Here is a 24,503-nt window from a genome sequence, read left to right on the forward strand (position 1 = left end):
TGCGGTGTCTGGGGTAAAAAACAGAATCAATTCGTCGCATCGCGAGCATGGCGTGAGTTACGAAAACATGATTTCATTTTAATTAAACTGTTACGATCTTAACGAGACAACATGCAGTAAATATCACATTTCATATTAATATTAACAAACTGGAAAGGAAATGAATAGGCATTTTCGAGAAGGCGTGGACGAATGATCGCGAAAACACGTACTGCACGACGGTGAATAACAACGTAGGAAAGAAAGTAAGCAAATAATTTGCCTTCGTCCCGAGCACTCGAGGGCGAAGGCAATCAGCAGGGCTCCTTTCCGCACGAGTGACAATGAGTAACTGTGCACTTCGGTGTTCCATCTCCAAATTACGGGCTGAACGCGGTGATGAATCGCGCCGGGCTGAACCGTGGGATGAATTACGGGCTGCGGGCCACAAACGATGTCACCGTGCATGGACAATCACATTGACCGGGCACTGGGCGTACAGGCCCGGCGGGAGCCACACGAAAAAAACACGCTGCGCTATATATTATTGGTCAGCTGAAAAAAGTTGCAACAGTGTCGTCAATCACTATCGAACAAGGGCGGATCCAGGGGGGCCAAAAGGGGCCATGGCCCCCCCAAAACGAGACCATTTTTTTTGTTTTTATGTGACATCGCAATATAGGCAGGCAATGAGTACACCACCATCTTTTCCTCAAAAAAAAATGGTTAAAGTGATCAGAAATTGCCTCAGATCGCACCACAGAGCATCTAGAATCCAAAAAAATTTCGGGGGCCCTTAAGCGGTCCCCGAACCACGCGCCGTAATTTTTTTGACCCACTTTTTTGGGGGTGCCCCCCAAAAAATTGTGTTCTGGATCCGCCCTTGTGCACAACTCATGAGTGTGGCTCAGCGGTTATACTGTAGTCTTCGTGGTTTTTTTTGGTCCTAAAGTTGATTAAAAAAACGAATCAGAATGAAAAAAAATAATAAAAATACAATTAATTACCGCAATAGGTATGAGGAGAAAAAAGCTTTCATGAACAGACATCAATTATCATTGAATCTTTGTGGGAAATAGATCATTATAGTCAAACTTGTTTTTATGACTAATTTTTCATCCTTTTTTTATGAAAGCAAACAATATTTAAGTGAACCATGCAAGTTATTCTTGTTAATAAATACAATATTTATTAGTACGTCAGATAAATAAAATAGAATTCCAAGACTTTTTTCACAGTTTAGACAGTTGCATTCAATGACGTCAGTCATTCACTAATTAAAAAACTATTTTTGAAAATTAAAACGAAATGGACTGTCTATCCTTCACGGCCACACGAATAAAGTTGGCCCAATGTGAAAACAAAATGAATTAAGATTCAAGGAAAAGTGTCAAGACACTGAAAACAAAGGCGCAGCAAAATTCTCCACTTCAATCTCGAGAGATTTCAAGAACATTCACGCGAGAAATCGGTTTCACATCTCCATGTAAACAGCAAACGACTTCAGTGGTAGGCATACCCCTACTTCAATGGTACCCGATCATTTATAACATGCATGGAAAAGACTCTCTGTTGCAAATGTGTTAAACGGCAAGTAATTTTTGATGTGTTTCCCATGATCTTGCAATCTAGAATCCTTGTTTAACTGGCACTATCAGGACAAATAACCTGACATCGATTGGTTCTTATTACCTTTCAATTACAAGAGAGCATAAATATATTAAGGTGCTCACAACGAACCGAAATACAGCAAAAACCCTGGTGTGGAAACCTTAAAACGAAGGCAGAAATAATAGAGCATTTACGGTTGCACTAAGGAAAAAGTTGTCGTTCAAAAATCGTATAATCTCTTTTCAAATAAAAGACAAGTAAATATAAGTCAATTGAAAATAAACAGAAGAAAACACATTCAAGTCGGGCACGTACAATCAATTTAAATTGGACTTACTGCCCTAAAACCGAAACCTAAACGCCATCCGCACAATATTATCACCAGAACGTGCTTGTCGAGTTGTCCGGACTGCCAAAAAATAACCGTTAACAAAGAAACACAAGTCAATATCACGAATGCAAACGAACTCGCCGGCTACCCAAACCCGTCAGCCGAATATCGACATGTCATCTATCTGGTCTTTCCCGCCCAAATTGTCACAAAAAAAAGGCGCGGCTGCGTCAACTTACAACGAGAGAAACGGCACGTTGAAAAACATCGGCCCAAAAAGCTCATCGGCGTTGAAGAAACACACAACAAACTTAGGTAAAACAATTTCCGTTAATATTGCGCGTGATGCATACGCGATGAACGAGGAGAGACAGAGAGCAACGTAATGCAACGATGATGAGCCACGGGCCGAGGCAGCATCATCGCCTCAGAAGCCGGCGACAGTTGAAGCGATACCGTAAATTAATTGTTTTAGCGACACGTACGAGGCCTGATTGAATTTGTTGCCATTCCCCGAGTAACCTCTTCTTCTACGAGGCGATATAGATCGTCGGGTCCGGCGCGGACATCGGTTGATGTAGTACGGGGCTGTTTCTAACGCCTTTGGGTGTGCTACACGTCGGTGAATAGTCCCATCGCGTCGGTATCTTGTCACACCTCTTTGTGATCGCTACTGCACATCGATGGAAGAATCCTAACTCCCTCTAGCAACTTTCACTACACCTCATAAGTGCTCCGGTTACACCTTCTTACCTCACTCCCTCCTATCATCTCTCGTCCTCCTTCCAGTTTTCATTTTAGTTTTTTTTACTAAATCAGATCAGCGGTTTGCCGGCAAGGGCGGATCCAGGGGGGGGGGGCAAAGGGGGCCATGCCCCCCCCCAAAAAAAACAAGACCATTTTTTTTTTCGGTATGTGACATCGCAATAAAGGCAGGCAATGAGTACACCACCATCTTTTCCTCAAAAAAAATTGATTAAAGTGATCAGAAATTGCCTCAGATCGCACCACAGAGCATCTAGAATCCAAAAAAAATTCGGGGTCCCTTAAGCGGGCCCCGAACCCCACGCCGTAATTTTTTTGACCCACTTTGGGGGTCCAAAAATTTGTTGGCCCACCAAAAGAATTGTGTTCTTGATCCGCCCTTGCTATCGACAGATACAATTTGACAATTAACTTTGGAAAATATTTTTGAAATTCTTTTTTAATTGTATGGACTTTGTTTTGTTTATTGCTTTATTTTTTTTTATAATAATGACCGATATAGCGCAGCGAGATTTTTCGCGTGGCGCCCACCGGGCCTGTACGCCCTGTGCCCGGTCAATGTGACGGTTCGTGCACGGTGACATTGACATAGTTAATGCCGGCGCAGCCCGTGATTCAGCCGGCGGTTCAGCCCGGCGCGATTCAGCAGCGCGATTCGTCCCGTTATTTGGTGGATGGTACCGCGAAGTGCACAGTTACTAATTTTCACTCGTGCTGAAAAGAGCCCTGCTGATTCCCTTCGCCCTCATAGTCGCTCGGGAACAAAGCATTTTTTTAAGTTGTGATTTTTTTTTAACCCCCCAAAAGCCCACTTTGGCCAGAAAGTAATGCCCATGACGATTTCAGGGCCTTTTCTGTTTGTTTGTATCGCTGTACATTTGTAATGGACCGATTTCGCTTCTTGCATCAAAGCCATTTTTTAGGGCATAAATTATTATTTCACAGTGAAAAGGTTTATTGAGAAGTGTGTTTATATTTTGCATCATTTTGATTGTCGAATACATATTAGTTTGTTTTTGAATGCATACCGAATTCTTGGACCATGTGGCATCGCTTTAATATTTCTCGCGGGTTTATCAGCAAGACGAGTTTGGAATGGAGCAGATTCTGAGATGAGATTCCGAGGAGAGGGCAGAGACCAGCCTCGATGATTTTGAGAAATTATTGGTGTGAAGTTACCGATATAGATAAGCCAAAGGAGAGGGCTCAGCCAGACTGCTACTTTAGTGAATTTTAATGCTTGAGCTATTGTATGTTTATTGCATTATTTGTTTTATTTACGAAAAGTGACAGTGGAAATGTGTACATTTTGTATGTATAAGAAAGCAATTTGATAATTTGCTGGAATTTAAAATCCGAATAGTCGTTTTGTTTATGAACGCAAATTTCAAAGAAATTTGAACTTGTTGCATGAAAAATCCTTAAAATCGTCAAAAGCATTATTTTCTGGCTTTAGTGGTTTTTGGGGGGCACAAAATAAAAACTTTAAAAATTGCTTTCGTCTCGTGCGCACGAGGGCGAGAAAACAGCAGGGCTCCTGTCTGCACTAGATACAAGAAAATAACCGTCTGCTTTGGGGTACCATCCACCAAATTTCGGGCCGAATCTCGGTGCTGAATTGCGCAGGCGTCACCGTGGCTAAATTACGGGATACGCCGGCACAAAATGATTTCACCGTGCACTGATGGTCACGTTGACCGGGGATCGGGTGTACAGGCCCGGACGACTGCCACGCGAAAATCACGCTGCACTTTATCGGTCAGCGGCAAAAAGTTGCAACATTCTCGTCAATCACTACCTTTGACACTCGATGGTATTTCAAAACCCGACATTTGAAAAGATGATCGCTAGTGTTTTGTAGTTGAACCGGGAATCTTCCAAGCATGTATATTTTTCGCACCGGTGCGGAAAGGAACCCTGCTGATAGTCGCCCTTGTGCGCACGGGACAAAAGCAATTTTTAAAGATAATTTTTCGTGGCCCCCCCCCCAAAAAAAAACCCAATGAGACCAGAACTGAGACCAGAAAGTTATGCCTATGACGATTTTAGGGCCTTTTCTAAATTAAAAATATGACAAATCCTGGAGAAATTGAGAGCAGATGACAAAAATTTGACCCCTGTACATTACAGTGGGTTACTTTCACTTTTTGTCGCCAGGCCCATTGATGCGAATGCGTGCATTATTAGGAATTTATTAGTAAAAAGTCTACATTCTCCTCCTAAACAGTTTTTGGTATGACCGAAAAGTCAGAGTAAGTTGAATTAAAAATACAGAAAAGAGCCTCAGTCAAAACAACCAAGATTTCTTCCGAACGGTTGACGTGGTCATAATAAAACCTGGTAGAACTTGCACATGGGTTCGAAGATGTAATGGATTTTGTGACGTCATCATGACGTCATCAGATATCAAATTACAAGCGATTTAAGGGCAGACTTAGACAAAATACTTTTAACTCTCTCTTACAAACTGAATCTGAGTGTCGTTATCGTTTGTGGCGAGGTGGTAGACGGTGCCTTCAGCAACATTTTCTTCCCGGGCACAAAACCACTTGACCTTCACTTCCGGTGTTATTGGAAGTGCAATGAAAATTGAATTTAACTCGAAAGTGGAGGCATTTTAGTACAGACAAGTAATTTGTGATATTCAGTGTTTAGTGGGAGATGCCAAACACCAAGAAAATAATGATGACGATATCACCGGAAAGGGTGCCCTTTAGTGGCATATAAAATAGAGATTGACTTTTTAAATTTAAAAACCATTTTTTTAAATTTTTAAAAAATTGCCCCGCATATGCTGCATAAACGTTAAATATTCGGTATTGTCAACGTGATAACCTGCACTTAGCTATGAATAAATATGAAATGTTAAAACGAAGGCCTACCTTTCAAAATTGGGATGATATGACCAAGCCTTCCTCAAAATCTCAGATGTCCCGACAAACAAACTCCAAAAGACCTCAGGTCCGGATGAGTCCGAATGACCTCGAGTTTAACGAGCTAAAGTCAAGGCGTGCTCAGGTACAGACGAGCTCAAGTCCGAGTTGAAGTCCGAATGACCTCGAGTTTACTAGCTAAAATCTAGGTGTGCTCGATCAGGTACAAACGAGCTCAAGTCCGAGTTGAGGTCCGAATGACCTGAAGTTTATACTAGCTAAGGTCCAGACGTGCTCATGTACAAACGATCTCAAATCCGAATGAGCTGAATTCAAAGACAAGCTGGGTCAAAAATATGAACCTTACTACGTAACGGCGTCGCTGCTGAACGCTCGGTGCGTTCTCAATTATCACTCTTGTACCATGTGCGCTGCATGTGTAACATTATCTATGGCGTGATCTGCAAAATCGTTGTTACCTAATACAGCTGCATTTATTATCATTTGTTTGAAAATTTTGATTTATGAAAAAGCCGCCTCAATCAATTTACTTCAAAATTTCCACTCAATTTGTTTAATTTACGTGGGCAGCGATCCGCTTAGGAGGGGATGAGATGATATGGCCACTCTGATTTCAATTTTTACTTTTTCATCCGGGACGCAACCGGCAATATTTTACACCTGCACATAAATTGTCTGAGTAATAACTCAAAATATAAATCAAAATGTATGAACATCACTTACAATATCGTTTTTGGAGTCTATATACTTCAATTCAAGGTGCATTGAACAGGAAGGTGATGCGAAAGGTCCCAAGTTCGAATGTCGGGTTTGCAGTGTCGATTATGTGTTCCTTTTATCTATTATTTTTTTCTGTCGGATCTTCGTTCCGGTCACAAAAATCTTATGTCTTCGTGTGATTCGTGGCTCCGGATGATTTGTTGGTTTTATTTTTACTCAAAAAAAATGAAATTTTCTGTTATTTGAGCATTTTGCAGGCCAACAAATGGAGGGTTTAAGAAACAGAAGGTTGGCTGCCGTGCGTTGTGTGATGTCGTAGGCCTACCGTTGTGAAATTTGGAAAGCATCGGACTGAGCTACTTGGGGCGTATGAATACGGTATTTTTTAGAAGGCGATGGTATTTTGGACTACTTTTAGGGGTGATCATTTCTGGATGGATTTTTTTCCCGAAAGTGACCAATAAATCGTAGGAGGTGAACATAATTATTATGGAAGGCTTTTACAATAACTTTACTTTGATGTGTGCACGAAACACGCACGCACTTAAAGAGTCGGGAGTATTTGCCCTGATATATATTTTTTTGTCTAGGATTTTGCGCGTTCCGCGTCAATTTGTATATCATGTGATTGGACAATATTTCACAAGCTGCGTTGACGCGATTCTACCGCGATAGGTCAATTAATGTATGTATGCAGGTATCTGACAATATGGAGAACTAGGGAGCATTTGCTCACTCGCCACTAGTGCAGCTCTGTTTACGTGGGAAGACTGGCTCATATCTAGGCGCTCTCAGCAAACTTTCGTTAATCCGCGGAAAGTATGTTAAATAAACTTACTTCCTCGCATCGCATCATAAAATATAGGTTCTCCTCTTTCAAATGAATCTAATTTCTTCGTGGTTAAAGGCGAATAGTTATGTGCACTACGGGTAACTCAGTGAAAATTTCGCGTTTCCTATGGAGGTCACGGCACATTTTCCCGATTTTTGAGGGTGCGGGTTTACTTCTTCGAACAGCACACGTGTGAACTCGGTCGCATACAATTACCTCGCACGGTTTTTGAAAGATAACACAATAAGCTTTCCATTCATGTAACAACCGTTTTGATTGGTTGAGAAGAACAAGGGGCACTTTTCTTGTCGAATCAGACATCGCTTTTGTTCTGAGGATCGACCTGCTGTTTATGTATAGCCCGGTCAACGCAGTGGGTCTGTGCAGGTCGCCGGATCAATGCACCGTTGTGCGTGACCGCAGAGCATGCAGGGCTTTGATTTTCTGCACATATGGGTGGCAAAGTTCTCCATATGTTGGGTGGCTTGACTAATGATAAGATGTTCATGTTTATGTAAACATGCGGTGTACCACTGATCTCTATATAAAGACTGGGGCAAGTTCGCGCAAGGACTATAGTTAACCATTGGTCGACTAACGCTTGCCCGAACTCTGTCTAGTCGACGATGGTTAACTACGCTAGTCGACTATTTGGAACCAACCTACTGGGGTTGGTTGCTTCGCTGGTAACCATAGCCGCGCGCGTTCATAACGTACAGCAGGGAGCCAGGATCCAGACGTTTTGCAATGACATTTTGACCAGCGTTCGACTACTAGAGACGTTCGCACTTTGCTATTAGTGCACAGGCGTAAGGTACGTCACAAATCAACCACTAGTCGACTAATGGTCCTTGCCCGAACTTGGCCTCGGATAGCGGCAACCTCGTCCCCAGGGTGTCGAGCAGTACGCGCCCACCACTACCTGCTCTCTCACCCTGGTATTGGATCATTTGCACGTGCAAGATTTTTGCACACGTATGCAAATGAGAACAGTCTGGTGCCTGGATATGCGTTACACATTAGCGTTTGTTTTTGTATGCGGTGTCTGGGGTAAAAACATAGTCAATTCGTAGCAGCTCGAGCACGGCGTGAGTTACGATCTTATCAAGACAACATGCAGTATCATATTTCATATTAATATGAGCAAATTGGAAAGGAAATTAGTATTTTTGAGAATGCGTGGACGAATGATCGCGAAAACACGTACTGCACGTTGTGAATATATAGCACCAAGTACACGATAAAAATCCATTACTAGCCAATTGCGGTATCCAATCAGGATACAGGAAGAAAGTTTCCTATCCAGGGTTTACTATTGGAAACGCAGTTGGAAATAAAGTAAGCACTGGGGACGAGGTTGGGATAGCGGATATCCATACAGCATTCACCCAATAGACTTTGCTTATTGACCAATTCGCCCCCGGTCTCACGAAGATGGCTGCGTATATACGAACGTTCTACGCGTTTATACGCGCGCGTTGTATCAACAGTTGACGCGCACTTTAGTCACGTACACATATTATGATGTTCTAAAAGGGACACATTTCCGTAGTGATTATTATTTCCAAAACGCCGAAAAAGTGAACTGCGGCATTAAAAAAGTAAATCACGTCGTTAGCAAAATTGTAAACCTTGGTCAGTGGTGGTGGTCAAAATATAAGTCAAGTGTGCCGCGATGTTACAAAAGAAATCATGTTGTCTATAAAGACGGCGACTTGTCCTGTGTAGATCACCAGCCGCGGTCTCACCGGTCTTACCAATATGGCGTCAAATTCATTCATTGTGCGGCTCTCTATTCGCTATACTATGAAGCATAGTATGAAGCCCGGGAAGGGACAGGGTGGAAATTTTTTTGGGCATTTGCTAATTTGTTCGCACGAATTACTAATTCGTTCGCACGAATTCTTAATTCGTTCGCACGAATTAGTAATTCGTGGGAACGAATTAGTAATTCGTGCGAACGAAATAGGAATTCGTGCGAACGAATTAGCAAACTCCAAAAAAAATTCCACCCTGTCCCTTCCCGGGCTTTATACGGCACCATTTTTACAATGCAATATATTTGTTTTCACTAATTTTTTTCAGCTATTGCATTATGTCTTCTGGATTTCTATTCCAATATAAAGTCTCCATAATATAAGTACAAGAGGGAATGTGCTGCAGCATGTTGTAAATTTTGCTAATTTCTTTAAAAGAAAAAAAAGGAAAATCCCTGGAAATCGCATTACGTTAACAATTTATTTTAGTCTTTTTTTTTTTTTTAATATTTACTGTGTGATGTTATTATTGAACATGAATAATACACGACTAGCGTATCCGTGTACTATTTTCTGTTTAAATATTTGTATTCAGGAACAGAAATCTTGAATCGTTGTACTTGAATAATTGTTACGATCTATACAGTACAAAAAAAGTGAAACAAAGGTGGCTGCATGCGAACATTTTTTCCCGAACTTTTGACGGTACCCACCCCCCTAAAAAAAAAACCTTTCTTTTTTTGTCACACGAGGGCGCACTACACCTTTCCTGCAAATGCAAAATGGCCGACGTACCGGAAAATGCACCTGAACGTACGTAGGGCTAGATTTCACTTTTAATTTTGTGAAGAAAGGAGATTAAGAAAATTAAACTGCTGATCTTGATGGCGTAGATTAGTATGCATTAAGTGTTACTTTAATAATCAAGAATATTTTGATTTTTGCTCTGTACCTCGACCACCGAAACTTGGGTTGGCAAAGCCCTTTTCAAGCGTGCAATCTCACTGTCATGACTGTTGACTTTGTGTTGATAAACAAGCATGACAAGGGCGGATCCAGAACCAAATTTTCAGGGGGCCAACGGGGCTGGGCTTGATTTTTTTTCTCTCACAAACAGGGGAAGGGGATTAAGTATATAGCATTGTGTGCTATTTCCACTAATATTATTATTAAAAATGATAATTGATGGGGAAAAATGAACATTGCAACCTGATGTCACTTCAGGAACTTCAGCGTTTGTGTACAAAGTCAATGGAGAGTCAAGAAATATTTCTTAACAAAATATTTCTTAACAAAATTGGAAATGTTTCTCAGTCCCAGATTCATGTCTTTTCATTTCTGACCTTCATTGAGATGATAGGCCTATATGCAGAAAAAAAGTGGCGTCAGGTTGCAACATTTTTTCCAATTTAATTGGAGCTGGAGTTACTTAAGTAACTCCAGCTCTAATGCTTATCTAATGCGATAAGCATTAGAGCTGGAGTTACTCAAGCTAGGGTTACTCAAGCTAGTACTGTTACTTAGCTTGAGTAACTCCAGCTCCAATGCTCGATCATCAGAAATTTGACATATAAAATGTCGAATTCCTGATGAGCATTGGAGCTGGAGTTACTCAAGCTAGATGTGTAGCTGATGGCCTGACCTTGCAAGGGAGATATGGAGTGTTTAAAACCCTAACTCCCTAGGCCTTTCTGCTAGGATGTAGCCTCAATCCTGCAAAATCCTCCGATTGGCCTCATAGCCTCAATCCTGCAAATTCCTCCATTATTTCTTGAATATGGTCCATGGAGGGGTGACCACTGCCTGAATCCTGCAAAATCCTCCGGCTATGACTTTCAGTAGTATGAGGCAGAGGCAGTGACATCCTGGAGCAGTGCAGAATGTCAAGTATAATCAAGGACTAAATTTATGCACGGCTGAGCATAAACAACACAAGGTCCGGCCCAAGACCTTGACACAGTGCGTACTCCGAAATCAGCAACGCACTTTGGCCATGTAACCTCAATCCTGCAAATTCCTCCAATTTGCAAAAAGGATTTTGGAGGATTTAGGGCGGTTGATTTCCTGAAAATAAAGAGAATTTTTTTGGGGGGGGGGCGGCATGGCCGAAAGAATGTTGCCACGTTATGCCACTTTTTTGTCTGGATATTACATTTTTTTTCGTCATGGCCCACATTGGCACCCCCCTACCCCTGGATCCGCCAATGAAGTGCCTAAGGTGCTATAAAGCCCCTGCACCATGCCCACAGCAGCCGTTATGCAATTTTCAACAGCTTTATTCAACGGCTTTATTGGATGCACCATATTGAACTTAATTGTGATTTGGAAAGCCTGAGCAGAGATTGGAATAGATTGGTGCCTAGATTGGCTCTTTTAAAGATATAGTCCATCATTTCTAATTTGTGCATTTTGTTCGTTTGGAGCAACAAAAGTGCTCAAAATCAGCTATTCTGATGAAGTTTCAGCTCAGCTTCAGCTGTATATTCCGAGAAAAACAGCATTGTAGGATCTCAATTTCAAATCAAAAGTTGCTGAATCATGTTTTGAATTGCGCCAGAATTCAGCGTCCGAGACACGTTCTCACTGAGCCGATTGCAGCTACGCGATGTCGCGCATTGATCCGACGAATTATAGCAACTGGGAGTGCGTGTGCGTCGTGCCAATGCTTGCGCGCGCTTCGCGTCTTAAGAAGCACCATTGGAAAGGCCCTCTTTCGTTGATTACTTCAAAATGACAGCTTGCCAAAAAGAATAATTTCACAGGGAGTTTAGTCCCCTTACTGTCTTTCAACCAAGTATGTTTTTCAACAATAATTATGCCAGTTACTTTTCGGATAGCTGCAAATGATGGACTATAGCTTTAAAAAGAAGTTCAAAATATTATTAATTTGGGGGAAGCTTTCAGGAAATCACTACTGATGTTTTTCTGCTATTCACCTCTGTAAATCAGAGTTTCTTTCGCCTTTCCTTGTATGTGTTTTGCATTTTTGCAGATTGCCCAGGAACACAGAGCGAGTCAGCCGGCAAGGTCTCGGCATGCCAAGGCTGCCCTAATCAGAATATATGCGCCAGTGGGTTGCCCCAAGCACCAGATCCTGGTAACTTCTGTTTACTGATAGTCGGGCACAGGAACCAGTTTACTGATAGTCGGGCACAAATAATTCAAAATTTGCAAAGTAATTACATGTATTTCATAACTAAATGTGGGACAATTTGTTTTGGGCAGTGTCTCAATCAAAAATGAATAGATATTACTAAATTTTTTTTTTCAGGGTTGATTAATTTATTTGTATAAATACTCATCCAGAGACACTGATGATAGCAAAAGAAAAAATATCAAACAGAATTTACATTGTGTACACTCTCTCATTTTGCCAACTGGCATTAACCCTAACCTCATGTAAAGCTACAAAATACTACTTGCAGTAAACTGTAGTATGAAATGCTTCAACGTATAAGTGTGCACAACACTCATAGTATTCTGTAGTACTCAGTTATTTATCCCCAAGTTATGGCTAGGACATTAGGGTTACTACAACATTGTTTTGTAAAATTGCAAATTCATGCTTGGCCGCAGTTTTTTGCTCACCTAAACATCAATTTGGTGTATTCTTTGGACCTTTCATGTGGTTCTGTTCAACTGATGACCAAGAGTTAACACTTTACGCCTTTTCACACTGTCCAAAACCACCGGGTTGGAACCGGTTCCAACCCCGAGATTTTTTTCAACCCCTTTTCCCACTTCTAAAATTTCAACCTGGTTCCGACCCGGGTAGCTTGCTCTAGCCGGATCGAAATCAACCCTGGGAGGGACCAGGGTTGAAAATCTCAACCCGGATCGAAATTGCATTTTTCGGCCTGAACCGTGTCGAAAATGATAGTGTGAACCGCCCCGAGTTGAGTTGAGGCCGACATTCTACCGAAAATCTGACACGCCGGGCATATTTCCCTCCACCATCATCGCCATCACAAACACCGATCACGAAACAATCGCTCCGTAATTATCATCCAACAATGTATCGGAGTATGGAGCATCCTTTACCGAGTCTGGGCTTGTATTAAGTCCGCAAAATGCACCCAAAAAAAGTACATTTCTAACGTTAAATAGAACGAATCGTCTAACAAAATGACCGGAGCCATTTTGGAAATATTGCACACAGCTGCGCTGGTGTCATACATGGAAATCGGACTCCCATGAAAATCGGATTCCTTTACTCTCTTATTGGTCAAGCCCTCTCACTTGACTGGTCCTTTTTCTAATTATCATACTTAGGCATGCGCAATACTACCAATGAGTCCGTATTTCACAGAGTAGTAAATTCACGTTGCACACTGGTCTGTGCATTAGCCTCGTGCGCGCAGCCGCGTGCGTCGCAATGCATTATGAGATTGAGAAAATCATCGCAGCGCCCTCTGCTGAATGCAATCCTTGTCGAGAATTTGTAGTGTGAATTCACGGGGGCCGTAGCCGGATTGAACGTTACACTGTTCACGTAGCGGCCGTTCCTGTAAAGGACAGTGTGAACGTCGCGTCTCTCCGATCCGTGTCGAAAAATACTCGGGCTGAACCGGGTTGGATCTGGATTGGTTTCAACACGGTTCGAAATGGAGATAATAATAATAATAATAATAAAAAGATATTTATAAAGCGCCAACTTGCCATAATGGCCTAAAAGCACTAGATACAAAGATAAAAAGCAATTACCAAAATACAGCATTACAATACAGAGGGTCTCCGTAGAAATTTTTTTTAAAAAGATAATTACAAAAATATAAGATAGTATGAAAAAAAGATAGTGTGAAAAGGCCTATATACGTGTGTAACATCTGCGTCAAATTCACGGACATTCATACAGTGGAACGTCGGTGTACCGAACACCGCTAAACCGAACATTCGGCTATACCGAACATCATCCTTGGCTCCCAATTTTTGAGTACAAAACGTACCGAACATTGTCAACAGAAGAGCAACAAGTGGCTGTAATTATCACAAGGAATAAAAGGGGAAAGCCCCCCGTGTAATTTCATGATTCAATAGTCACACGTGTTCAAAGTCATCTTTCAGTAAATACCAGGGTAACAATAGTCAAAAGAGGCCGCCACTAATGTGTGAAAACCACAAGTTAGTAAGTATTGGCTTAAAATCGCTATACTAAACGTTTACTATTACGAACAATTGATGTGGATCCCGCGATGTTCGTTATAGCGACGTTCCCCTACACTTGCTTTTAATTTTGATGGGTTGCCAATTTCCGATATTTCCTTACAGCTGTTGAGGAGATAAAAGAGCGAATGTCCTCCGTCAAACACAAGATCCTTGTACTGTCAGGCAAAGGCGGAGTGGGTAAAAGCACCTTCACAGCCCATCTCGCCAGGGGTCTAGCCAGAGATGAAAATACACAGGTATGTGACCTTTTTGGAAAGGGGGGGGGGGGAGTGGGGAGGGGGAGGGGGGGGGGGGGAGAGGGGGATTATAACTTTTTTGACATTCTGTTCAAATCAAGAGTTGAATGTTGGCCATCCCGTCACCACTCAAGGTAAACACCCTGCACAATTTTGGCAGAGGGTACTCCCCCCCTCCTTGTCCCTATAACCCATACACACTCTAGACTGTTACTTTAACACATGTGTCCGTAGATGTCTCAAAAGAATTCCTGAGATTCCGGGGTAACAAGACCGATGCTCTTTTAATACCACTGTCTGATGTAACAGCAATTTGGCAAGGTCCGGTTGAGTTTTTGTTAACGAGACTCGACTTGTAGTCCTCTTTCGACCTGACTGACTGACCGACTTGACTCAGTGACGGAATGGCTCCCCGACAGACAGACAGACTGACTCGCCGACTGACCGACAGACTGATTGACCGACTGACCCCCCGACTGTCACTTGTGGCTTGGCCTGGTTTTCGGCTGATGAAGAAACCCGGCAGTGCAATTTTACAAGAATACTCCATACTACAGGGGCTAAATCTGGCCCATATTTGACATAAGATTCATAGAAAAAAGTTTCCTGTGCAGAGCCTTTCTGAATAGACTTTTGCCCGCTCTAGGCTTTCCTTGTCTTATTGCGTGGGGGAGTTTGCCTAGTGGTTAGGGCTTGTGACTCACGATCACAGGGTCCAGGGTTAGAATAAAGTCGCGGGCCATATGTTGTGTCCTTGGGCAAGCCACTTCATCCCCAATTTGCCTCTCTTCACCCAGGAGTATAAATGGGTACCGGCATTAGCTGGGGAGTAACCTGCGATGGACTAGCACCCCATCCAGGGTGAATAGAAATGGTAAACATGAGATAAATGCCGGCCTGATGGGCCACATTGGCTCTTGACAGACTTTACTTACTTTTTTTGTACTTATGTCTTGCTTTATTTCAATTGACAGGTAGCAGTGTTGGACATCGACATTTGTGGTCCATCCATTCCTAGAGTCATGGGCCTGGAGGGGGAGCAGGTTCATCAGAGTGGGTCCGGATGGTCACCTGTGGTAAGGCCTGACCTCAAATTACAATCCCTTCCATTCCTAGAGTCATGGGTCTGGAGGGGGAGCAGGTTCATCAGAGTGGGTCAGGATGGTCACTGGTGGTAAGGCCTGACCTCAAATTACAATCCCTTCCATTTCTAGAGTCATGGGCTTGGAGGGGGAGCAGGTTCATCAGAGCGGGTCCGGATGGTCACCTGTGGTAAGGCCTAACCTCAAATTACAATCCCTTCCATTTCTAGAGTCATGGGCTTGGAGGGGGAGCAGGTTCATCAGAGTGGGTCCGGATGGTCACCCGTGGTAAGGCCTGACCTCAAATTACAATCCCATCCATTCCTAGAGTCATGGGCCTGGAGGGGGAGCAGGTTCATCAGAGTGGGTCAGGATGGTCACCTGTGGTAAGGCCTGACCTCAAATTACAATCCCTTCCATTCCTAGAGTCATGGGCCTGGAGGGGGAGCAGGTTCATCAGAGCGGGTCAGGATGGTCACCTGTGGTAAGGCCTGACCTCAAATTACAATCCCATCCATTCCTAGAGTCATGGGCCTGGAGGGGGAGCAGGTTCATCAGAGTGGGTCAGGATGGTCACCTGTGGTAAGGCCTGATCTCAAATTACAATCCCATCCATTCCTAGAGTCATGGGCCTGGAGGGGGAGCAGGTTCATCAGAGTGGGTCAGGATGGTCACCTGTGGTAAGGCCTGACCTCAAATTACAATCCCATCCATTCCCAGAGTCATGGGCCTGGAGGGGGAGCAGGTTCATCAGAGTAGGTCCGGATGGTCACCTGTGGTAAGGCCTGACCTCAATTTGCAATCCCTTCCATTCCTAGAGTCATGGGCCTGGAGGGGGAGCAGGTTCATCAGAGCGGGTCAGGATGGTCACCTGTGGTAAGGCCTGACCTCAAATTACAATCCCTTCCATTGCTAGAGTCATGGGTTGGGAGGGGAAGCAGGTTCATTAGAGTGGGTCCGGATGGTCACCCGTGGTAAGGCCTGACCTCAAATTACAATCCCTTCCATTTCTAGAGTCATGGGCCTGCAGGGGGAGCAGGTTCATCAGAGTTGGTCAGGATGTTCACCTGTGGTAAGGCCTGACCTCAAATTACAATCCCTTCCATTGCTAGAGTCATGGGCCTGGAGGGGGAGCAGGTTCATCAGAGCGGGTCCGGATGGTCACCTGTGGTAAGGCCTGACCTCAAATTACAATCCCTTCCATTCCTAGAGTCATGGGCCTGGAGGGGGAGCAGGTTCATCAGAGCGGGTCCGGATGGTCACCTGTGGTAAGGCCTGACCTCAAATTACAATCCCTTCCATTCCTAGAGTCATGGGCTTGGAGGGGGAGCAGGTTCATCAGAGTGGGTCTGGATGGTCACCTGTGGTAAGGCCTGACCTCAAATTACAATCCCTTCCATTCCTAGAGTCATGGGTTGGGAGGGGGAGCAGGTTCATCAGAGTGGGTCAGGATGGTCACTGGTGGTAAGGCCTGACCTCAAATTACAATCCCTTCCATTCCTAGAGTCATGGCCCTGCAGGGGGAGCAGGTTCATCAGAGCGGGTCCGGATGGTCACCTGTGGTAAGGCCTGACCTCAAATTACAATCCCTTCCATTCCTAGAGTCATGGGCCTGGAGGGGGAGCAGGTTCATCAGAGTGGGTCCGGATGGTCACCTGTGGTAAGGCCTGACCTCAAATTACAATCCCTTCCATTCCTAGAGTCATGGGCCTGGAGGGGGAGCAGGTTCATCAGAGTGGGTCCGGATGGTCACCTGTGGTAAGGCCTGACCTCAAATTACAATCCCTTCCATTCCTAGAGTCATGGGCCTGGAGGGGGAGCAGGTTCATCAGAGTGGGTCCGGATGGTCACCTGTGGTAAGGCCTGACCTCAAATTACAATCCCTTCCATTCCTAGAGTCATGGGCCTGGAGGGGGAGCAGGTTCATCAGAGTGGGTCCGGATGGTCACCTGTGGTAAGGCCTGACCTCAAATTACAATCCCTTCCATTCCTAGAGTCATGGGCCTGGAGGGGGAACAGGTTCATCAGAGTGGATCCGGATGGTCACCGGTGTTAAGGCCTGACCTTAAATTACAATCCCTTCCATTCCTAGAGTCATGGGTCTGGAGGGGGAGCAGGTTCATCAGAGTGGGTCCGGATGGTCACCTGTGGTAAGGCCTGACCTCAAATTCCCATCCCAGATTATTTGAGGAAGATTCCAATCGGTATGTTGAATTATTAAGGAGGTGGGGTTCACAAAGTTGAATGGATCTTGCCAAGAAAATACTTGAGAACAATGAAAGCATAAAAAAAAATCCTACTTAACTTCTGATTACGTACCATCGTCTAGTACAACCCCATTCATTTCAGAGAATACAGTTTTAAAGTTGACCGAAGTATTCCTTGTGGATTTTTTTCTTCTTCTTTTTTTTGGCCAATTGTACATCTCAAAAACAATTTTTTGCCTTTTTGAATGAGCAAAAGGAAAGCAAACACTAATTTGTGACCTTGTGTCAACTTTTGAAATTGCTATTTTGCAAAATGTGAACGCATTTCCAATTTTGGAGTGAATGTTTCGTGGAGTCAACATGTTTTCTTTGATTCTTGTGAAGTACAAATAGGACATAAATCGTCTTGGATGTGCTTTTATTGGTTTTTCTTACTTAATGTACAATGTTTAATTTTTGTCCGAGATGCTGATGCATTTAAAAACAAATTTTTTTTTCTCTCAATTGTTCTCAGTATGTGGAAGACAACCTGAGTGTGATGTCTGTTGGTTTCCTGTTGAGTAGCCCGGACGATGCAGTCATTTGGAGAGGTCCCAAGAAAAACGGTAATTTATTGTTTCACTCGGTACCAGTGTTGCTAGTCGAGTCTGTCACAAGTCCCTGCAAGTCCTCACAAGTCCTCCAGTCCCAATTCCAGTCACCAGCTATTTAGGTGAATTGTGACAAAGGCATTCCTTTGTTTATATTGCTCATCCACTGTTCCTTGTGACTGGTCTGTGTGATAGACTCAACGAAACACTGCTCGGTACATTCAGTTTAAAGGTAGAGTAGATCGTTTGCAGCTATAAAAAAGTAACTGACCAAAGTATTATTGAAAAGCTTACTCGGTTTTTAAAAGATAGTAAACAGTCCTGTTTATTACGTCACGATTTACTGTGTTTTGTTTGCTGCCCGCAACGACGACTTTTACACAGTTGCACGTTCGGGTCGAAACTGGACCTGAAAAACAGCTCTCAAAAGTACCTTTTGTACTCATTTCATGACAGACACAATAGTCGTTTTTATTTCATCACACCTTAGGCTACATATACCCGAAAAATGACGGAAATGTCTTCGAGCATTCCACAACCTCTTTAATATATTGTCAGCCCCTCATCATTATTATAGGTCTCATCAAGCAGTTCTTACGAGATGTAGACTGGGGTGACACGGACTACCTCATAGTGGACACGCCCCCAGGGACCTCAGACGAACACCTGTCCATTGTGCAGTACCTCAGCTGTACCAATGTGGACGGTGCTGTGCTGGTAACGACACCGCAGGTAGGACATTGGGCCATTGGTTTATATACCTGCTCATGCTTTTCAAGATCCACACCGAAAAATACCCACCAACGATTCACGATTGTTACAATTGTATATAAATGTAGCCAGCCTCGCTGATCTGACGGTAGATAACCAGTGGCCAGCTGTGCGTGACATAGTTGAGCAGTGCGTCTTTCGTAAGATGAAACACGTGGTTGGGGCACTAATTTAGTCCATGGGTTGGTCGGCGGGTCCAGTTGGGATCGTATATTCAGGAATATTTCCTTCAGTCACTCCATCAGACTTTCACTCTGTTGTGAAATGTTGCACATTTCCCTTCAAATACACAACACTATAAAACATGCATGTGTAACTCTACTTTCCGAGACGTCTTCTCCATTTGTTGAGCATTTTAACAAGTTAAATCACTATCCATCTTCAAGTATACATCGCCTGCAAGAGATGAGAAAACATCTTGAAAAGTCTCTTTGTCAATTTCAGTGTGGCCGATGTTTCTTCGGATATTATCTGAGCAGTTGCCATTATCCACGGTCGTCACTGCACAGGTCTATTGTACTACCGTGCTGTGGGCACTCAACGTGACCATTTCATTGTGCTATTGTTAGGCAATTTCAGGCGTGATCCCGCGGTCGGAACGGGGCCTGGGCGAACGCCCGGGGGGATTAGGAACAATAGGCCCGTTCCTCCCGTGCGCTCGTGTCGGAACGGGAAAAATCCTTTTGTTATCCTCCCTTAGTTTAATAGTGGGAAGAAGGGGTTATCGTTCACCCTCAGAAATCAACATCTTATTCATGTCTCTAGGTCAGAAAAAAAATGCGTCAAAAATTATTTGCTATGTTGAAAAATTAAAAAAAAATCCCATGTATTGATTTATGCAAATTAGTGCCGCCATTACCCAAAAATCAATTTTCCATTATATCTCAGCCAATATTGCAGATAACTGACACTCACTCAGGCGAAGACACTACGGGTTTGTGCAGATTTAGAATACAATTGTGACCCGCTCTGCAAAACATGAGGCTGATGTCGCATAATTTGAACTCAAGCTTTGGCCGTTTTGCAATGGAAACAGTGAAAATTTGATCAGAATTTTGATGATTTTTTGTAATTTTTTTTTATTTTGGTTGTTTTATGTAGATAGTATTAGTTTAAATATCTTACAAGGAAATTTAAATATTGTACGAAAAATAATAACAAAATTGTGATTTTTTGTGCTTTTCTTGGTTAGCTACAGTATATTTGTCATTTTGCAAACCCTTTTTTCTCCATTGAGACGTTTCTAGCTTTGTAAAAAATGGCCAGAATGAAACAAGCACAACAATGCAACCAAATATCCCAGAGAGGTCCATGACATACCAAATCAAAGCTGACTTCATTCCCATTTCATTGATGTAGTTAACTCAAAACGTGAGTTTTGCCACAACAAACTCATTTTTGCAGAGCAGGTCACAATTAGTCGCACGTACTTTGCGGCAGTGTGTGCCGTATGCTGGTAATTGAGTACACGTACGTGACGTGTTCCTCCCACTGGGGGCTGTCACAACTGGTCACAAAGCAATCATCATCAAAAGAAGTAACACACTTATGTCTTAAGCCAAATAATGTGAAAAGGGCTACATCTTAACTTCAAAACTGCATGAGAGTTCTTCAAAGATTTAAGCTGACCAAAATCAACTTTTACTTGAACTATAAACAAACTTTCAAAGAAAACTGAAATAAGGTTCTAAAGTAATTATGCATGATAAAAAGAGGACACATTTAAGACAATAGAAAACTCACCAAATGACTCCAACAACAGACTTGAACCCAAGCAGGACAGCACTCCAGTTAGGAGGAAAATATATATGCATGTATGACTTGTCTCTGCTGGTCTGCTGGATGAACTGAATTGTGGCTTGACCATGTGGCAGCTTATAAAGGGGGCACATGTGGGCTAAAATAAACAAACAGGGGGAAACACTACCAACAAAAGGGGGGAGGGAGAGACATCTAAACTGAGACTAAAATGGTTTTCTATATCTAAGGGGAGCTACTCCTATTCCCAATACACTATACATTAAATACAAGAAAAAAATGCAAGATAAATTTGGCCCTTGCCACACACGCAGCGCTGGTAATGGCCCCATCAAAATTGGGCCCTTCTTGCCGCTTTTCTGATGGAAAGGATTGATTTACCATCATCCGTACTACACTGGGATATCTTGGGAATTCTCGGGAGTTTTACTGCCAACATCTTGGGATTTTCAAATTTGATGAGTGGCCACGCTGAAGCCACAGACATCTCAAGATGGCCATGAGCTTTCCAATAGTGCTATACAGGGTGTTTCAATAAAAAGGAAACCCAAATTCAAAGAATAAGTATGGACAGACGATATGTTTACTGGCTATAAAACTGGTATCATCTGAAAGCGTAATCTCTATGCTTTTCAATGATACCATCTTTAGGTTTTCTGAGTCATGCATCACTGAGCATCATTGTCTTGAAAACTGGATGCAAAAATGCAGTTGGTTCACTTTCATAAAAAACCACTGGGCACGGTGTGCCTATTGTTATGGAAATGTCTGAAATGGCTTGAATTTTAATCCTCGGGAGTTTGGCAAATTCATGACAAACAATAAAATCCAGTTTTGAAACCAACCTGACTTGTTTTTTTTTTGGTTTCTTTTTATGCACTCGTGTCTTCTTCTTTAATACTTATTCTCATGCACACCATGCTTATTGTGTTTGACATGAAAGTGAACCAACTGCAATTTTGCATCAAAATCTCATGACAATGGCGCTCAGTGATGCATGACCCTGGAAATGTAAACAAGGTATCATTGAAAAGCATAGAGATTACGCTTTCAGATGATACCAGTTTTATAGCCAGTAAACATTTAGTCTGTCCATACTGGTTCTTCAAATTTGGGTTTCCTTTTTATTGAAACACCTTGTATAGTTCCTGCACGGATTCCGTAAGACATCCGAGATGTAATCAGTGTGGAAAATAATGACAGTGGACGATACGGAATACAAGTTAAATCTAAAATAGAACAGTGAATATCGACTGTAACATTAAAAGCTTATTAGCATGTGACTCACATTTATTAGAGGCTTGAAGGAAACAAGAGAAAATCCTATTTAAACAGCGAGACTTTTACACTAAATAAATGCATGACTTAAACGTGTACAGTGTTGTTTTAATTTAAACTCCTGTAGTACGTGTACATAGTTTTTAGCTATAAGGTCTATTAAACGGAATATACTGCTATAGCCTTTGCCTTTTATACAAACAAGATTAATTACTAAACAATGGTAAACTTTAACTGAAAGCAATGTTAAGGCCAAAAAACTAATAGTTCTGCTTCCGGTTACCCTACCGACCCTATTTTGACAGCCCCTACCCTAATTGTTTTTCGGGAAAAAATGAGGAAAAAACCCGAAAATCATCAATTGCTACCCCTGCGCAGACACCTCCATAAGATTGTACACACAAAAATGCCCCCCCTCCCAATTTTTTTCAAATGCCATGTAATCAGAAGCAGAACTATTCTTTTTTTTAAGCCTAACGTGAAGAATAATAAGAAGCAAAAGTGTGATTGAGGTTTTATGGTCAAATAATACATTACACTTTTGAAGGGCAAAAAAAAACCCATGTAAAAGTTTTACCAGTAAAGAGTTAACAAGCTCGCACTAACTAGCCCAGGAATTGAACAACCTTTTTAATTTTATTTTAACTCATGGAGGCAGCTTTTATTGGTCAATTTGCAGGAAATTTCTCTGATGGATGTTCGCAAAGAAATCAACTTCTGCCAGAAGGTCAACCTTCCCATCCTGGGTGTTGTTGAAAACATGAGTGGCTTTGTCTGCCCCAAGTGCAAGGTGAGTACACTTTTTTAAAGTTATTAAGCAGTGCTGACCAGGAGTACTGGAGCTGAAATTTCGGCCAGACTAGGCCTTCATTGGAGCTGGGAGTTGGACTGGGGGTTGAAACGCAGAAAATTCCACATTCAAACGGCCTGGCGTGAGCGTTTGAATGTGGAGTTTTCTGCAGTTTTAATGTAGAATTTTCTGGGGTTTGAATGTGGACTTTTCTGCATTCAAACCACCAGTTCAACTCCCAGCTCCGATGAAGGCCTAGTCGGCCGAAAATTCAGCTCAAAAATTCCTGGTGAACACTGCTTGAACTTATTTTCTATACCCAGCACGATATGAGATGAAGGGGTACCGCCCTCCCCCCCCCAATCTCTCTATACCTTATGCAAACCCTAGAAAATTGTTACCTAATACATCCCCCTAGATATCTTAAAATAATTCCTGAGATTCTGGTCACACAATGACTAACACAAAGGAATGGGGGGTTCCCTCTGTGTCATATCGTGCTACATATGTTATATTCATTCTATGTACTTATCTTCAGTGCTGCGCAGTTCTGCTTCATTTTGTACGATACACTTTTTTAACGTAGATTCCTTTGATAGGTGGACAGAGCGTCCATATAAAGCTTTCACCAAACTAAAAAAGATGAATGGTCTAAGGACGTGGTTGGCCATCAGCCTGGGGGTTTGGCCAGTATCAAATCAGGGCATAAATGATTATAGTGCGCATGCGCAAAGGTATACCGTTCCTAGAGTGGTAACAAGCATTTTGATGGACATTTTGAAAAAAAAGGTGATAACACCCAAAAAGCTGCCACCGTTGCAATGTTATCACATATTTTCCAACTCTGGAGGTGTATACCTTGCCAAAAATCGCTATGACGATTATTCCCCTCATTTGTTACCGGTGGCCAACATTTTGGACCGAGGCTGATGGCCTATGGCATTTGCATGTTTAAACGAAAACAATTTTCAATCCGTTTACAAATTTTCCCAAAATGTTTTTATTAGAAATTCGACTTAAAAACAAAAGGGACCTACCGGTACATTAAAGAGGTTGTGGAATGCTCGAAGACATTTCCGTCATTTTTCGGGTATATGTAGCCTAAGGTGTGATGAAATAAAAACGACTATTGTTTCTGTCATAAAATGAGTACAAAAGGTACTTTTGAGAGCTGTTTTTCAAGTCCTGTCATGCCTGTTTCAACCCGAACGAAACAAAACACAGTAAATCGTGACTTAATAAACAGGACTCCCGATGCAGAGTAGCATAAACGAGTCCTGTTTATTACGTCATGATTTACTGGTTTTGTTTGCTGCCCGCAACAACGACTTTTACACAAATTGCTCGTTCGGGTCGAAACAGGACCTGAAAATTAGCTCTCAAAAGTACCTTTTGTACTCATTTCATGACAGAAACAATAGTCGTTTTTATTTCATCACACCTTAGGCTACATATACCCCAAAAATGACGAAAATGTCTTCCAGCATTCCACAACCTCTTTAAACGCAAAGCCAAAGCCTTAGACTGTTCACTTTTTGCCGTAATTTCGCGCGCCCTTCGGTCCTGACAGTGGTCTTGGTGAGAGAGTTCCAAAGTTGTGTATACTAGCGTGTGAATGATTACAGGTGATTTGGAGTTCGGAACACCACTTCATTGGGTGTGAGTTTGTTTCTGCATTCAATAGGGGACGTTGAACAATAGAGGACAAAAGGGTCCCCTATTCCCGAGAGGTCCCC

General features: G+C 42.6%; 1 protein-coding gene across 2 annotated transcripts in view; it reads left to right on the forward strand.

Annotated features, from left to right (window-relative positions):
• The first annotated feature begins 9,630 nt into the window (after positions 1-9,630).
• The window catches only part of LOC119734420 (cytosolic Fe-S cluster assembly factor nubp1-A-like), a 38,178-nt gene continuing 23,305 nt past the window's right edge, over positions 9,631-24,503 (forward strand). Inside the window, exons 1-7 of one of the 2 annotated variants that reach the window (XM_038207919.1) lie at positions 9,631-9,702; positions 11,882-11,986; positions 14,158-14,291; positions 15,266-15,367; positions 18,095-18,185; positions 18,748-18,902; positions 22,657-22,767. In XM_038207919.1, the coding sequence (XP_038063847.1) occupies positions 9,672-9,702; positions 11,882-11,986; positions 14,158-14,291; positions 15,266-15,367; positions 18,095-18,185; positions 18,748-18,902; positions 22,657-22,767 (729 nt within the window). In that variant the 5' untranslated portion in view covers positions 9,631-9,671. Of the gene's footprint in view, positions 9,703-9,767; positions 9,787-11,881; positions 11,987-14,157; positions 14,292-15,265; positions 15,368-18,094; positions 18,186-18,747; positions 18,903-22,656; positions 22,768-24,503 lie in introns of those variants that run through there. The other variant, XM_038207920.1, reaches the window with a different exon arrangement.

This window comes from Patiria miniata, unplaced genomic scaffold, assembly GCF_015706575.1.
Source record: "Patiria miniata isolate m_02_andy unplaced genomic scaffold, ASM1570657v1 HiC_scaffold_27, whole genome shotgun sequence".
In the NCBI taxonomy this organism is placed as follows: domain Eukaryota; kingdom Metazoa; phylum Echinodermata; class Asteroidea; order Valvatida; family Asterinidae; genus Patiria; species Patiria miniata.